General features: G+C 45.5%; 1 protein-coding gene across 1 annotated transcript; it reads left to right on the plus strand.

The window, feature by feature from the left end:
• The first annotated feature begins 155 nt into the window (after window positions 1-155).
• On the plus strand, window positions 156-822 carry LOC101773830 (histone H4). Its single transcript, XM_004973232.3, has one exon. The coding sequence runs from the start codon at window positions 262-264 to the stop codon at window positions 571-573; it is 312 nt and encodes a 103-aa protein (XP_004973289.1). The 5' UTR covers window positions 156-261; the 3' UTR covers window positions 574-822.
• Window positions 823-2747: the final 1925 nt, after the last annotated feature.

Here is a 2747-nt window from a genome sequence, read left to right on the forward strand (position 1 = left end):
ACACCATCCATCCCTTCCGATCCAAATCCAACGATCCAGCACCACCCTCCCACGGATTCATCCCGAAACCACCTCCCCTCCGCGCCTCCGCCCTCCCCCAAAATTTCGCGTTCCCTCCCAAACCCACCCCGATAAATCCCCTTCCTCCCCCAAATCCCCAATCCCCCACACAAATCCTCTTCCTCGCTTCCTCCCTCCTCCAGGTTCCAACTTCTCCGAGCGACTGCGGCGGCTAGCGAAGAAGCTTTCCCACTTCCGGCGATGTCGGGGCGCGGCAAGGGCGGCAAGGGGCTGGGCAAGGGCGGCGCCAAGCGCCACCGCAAGGTGCTCCGCGACAACATCCAGGGCATCACCAAGCCGGCGATCCGGAGGCTGGCGAGGAGGGGCGGCGTGAAGCGCATCTCGGGGCTCATCTACGAGGAGACCCGCGGCGTGCTCAAGATCTTCCTCGAGAACGTCATCCGCGACGCCGTCACCTACACCGAGCACGCCCGCCGCAAGACCGTCACCGCCATGGATGTCGTCTACGCGCTCAAACGCCAGGGCCGCACCCTCTACGGATTCGGCGGCTAGGGTGATTCCCCATCCTCTCCTGGTGGCGAACCACATGGTGATGTGTTCTGGTCTAGCGGAGTCGGTGGCCCAGTGCTTTCTGTATCGATGCTGTGTTCTGTGGTGCTTGTTTAGTAATCTTTCCCAAATCTGTCCCTTGCCTCATTGCCTGTTTTTAGTAATCATCAGTATATAAACTGATGAGTTTACATACAGATGAAATTAGCCTGCGTTCAGTCTTCATCGGTATCAAAAGGGGACACAAATCTATTCCTTGCCTTTGCTGGGTCTCCGTCAGTATAAAAAAGTAAAATACATCACCAGTCTTTAAACTTGCAAAATACTTAATTAAATAAACAAACTTGCTAATTGTGCCTTATGCATCCCAAATCTTAATAACTTGACTTAAACTACTAATATGATTATGAGTCCTAAATCTTAATAACTTGACTTAAACTGCCAATATGATAGGTTGACTTGGTTATAACATGGATCTAATATGTGGATTCTATTTCTCCTCTCATCTGCTCTCTTCTCCCTTTCTCTCTTATCCCCTTCACCCATACCTCAACGTCGGCATGGACATGTGCCTTTCGTTGCCTTTTGTGCTGTTGCTAGACCATCTGCTCATCACCTTCCGCATTGTCGTCGGACTACTTGCTCGCTGCCTTCCTTATCCCCTGGTGCAAGCAGCGCCCGCTAAAGATACGTTAACTCTTCTCTGCCGCATCTTCCTTGGCCACTCGAGGGGATTTGCGCCTCATTCCCCTGAGCCCTCCCCATGCCGGGCGAATTGGAATGCTCTGCACTGTGCGTTCTTGCAGATCCTGCTGCCGCCTTGAGTGCGGCTGCCACCGTTATTCCAACACGCTTTCCTCCACCAATTTTCTACCACTAATGGATTCGTGGAAGCCTAGGTGACCGATTTCGCTACTCCCTAACCCCTTGTCCGCTACTGTGCCCATGAAGCTTTAGGCAGCCGACCATGGCGGATGGCGTAATAGGGACGACACCACATCCCTCTCTGTTCTCAGCCCCCCTCCTCTTCTTGGGCCAAAAGTCCAAACCCACGTAAGAGAGAGAGAGTGGAGAGAAGAGGCCAGCACATGGCCTCACAAGTCAGGTCTAGTTATAGCTCAGTCAACATGCCACGTAGATGGTTTAGCTAAGTTATGAAGATTTGAGACCTACGTAACAATTAGCAAGGGATCTGATTATGCATTTTATGAGTTTGGGGACCGGGACAACACATCCTTAGAAGTTTAAAGACCGGTTGCGTATTTTACTCATATAAAAGTAAGTGAACTTTGAATAAATTGAAATATCAAATTATTCCTGAAAAAGGTGAGTTGATCAGATAAAAATATCATATGGTTGTGATAGTGTATGCACTAAATAAACTGAATAAAAATGTCGGACCTCAGAGCAATAAACACAGTTTGCTTTCCGTCTCTATCAGTACAAAAATAACCGTTTGCTTTTTGAGAAAAATGAATAAGTGACGAGCACAGAGTTAAATCTGAAAATGATAAATGGCATGATAATTGTCGAAAGTCCTAACAAGATTAGCAACAGATAAATACATGCCTTGCCTTTTACAAATATAAACAAATTCTCCCATCATATTTGATATGAGCAGAGGAAAGAATGGCCTACATTGACAAGTAATACCATTTATTAGAAGAGAATACATGATAGTGCAAGATACTTAAATTGACGAAAACTAATTGATATTGCATTGTACATGTTCAGAGTCAAATGAATTGCCATCCTGTTCTCCAATAGAGTGCTGAAAAAATTTAGTACGTTGGGAAACCTATAGATTCTGCAGAATTGTGCAGTAAATTATTAACTTGATCTTGTCAGACAATTATTTTTGCTTTCTAATTCGTTACTACTAGTATTACTGCTATTTTTAAGTGGGTCAGTTTTTCCTAATTAAAAAAATAGTTCCTAGCATTGGCATCTCAATTCAGACTGAAACTTACTAAAATACGAGCAGAAAGAGAGACTCAAGACTCAAAATTTAACATATGATCTCTTTCCTCTGTAGTAGTAGCAGTACTGGAAGAATTGGAACTTGGTATATCTCTAGTAATGCATATTCTAACAATACACATGCTGGGCAAAATTGATGTTGGACAGTATATTTCATCCTCCATGCTACTTTAGGTAGTTGTTCCGTTTTCTTCCTT

Source organism: Setaria italica, chromosome VI (assembly GCF_000263155.2).
Source record: "Setaria italica strain Yugu1 chromosome VI, Setaria_italica_v2.0, whole genome shotgun sequence".
NCBI classification, from domain to species: Eukaryota; Viridiplantae; Streptophyta; class Magnoliopsida; order Poales; family Poaceae; genus Setaria; species Setaria italica.

Coding starts and splice junctions, on each gene's coding strand:
- LOC101773830 (XM_004973232.3), top strand. CDS start 262: ATGTCGGGGCGCGGCAAGGGCGGCAAGGGGCTGGGCAAGGGCGGCGCC.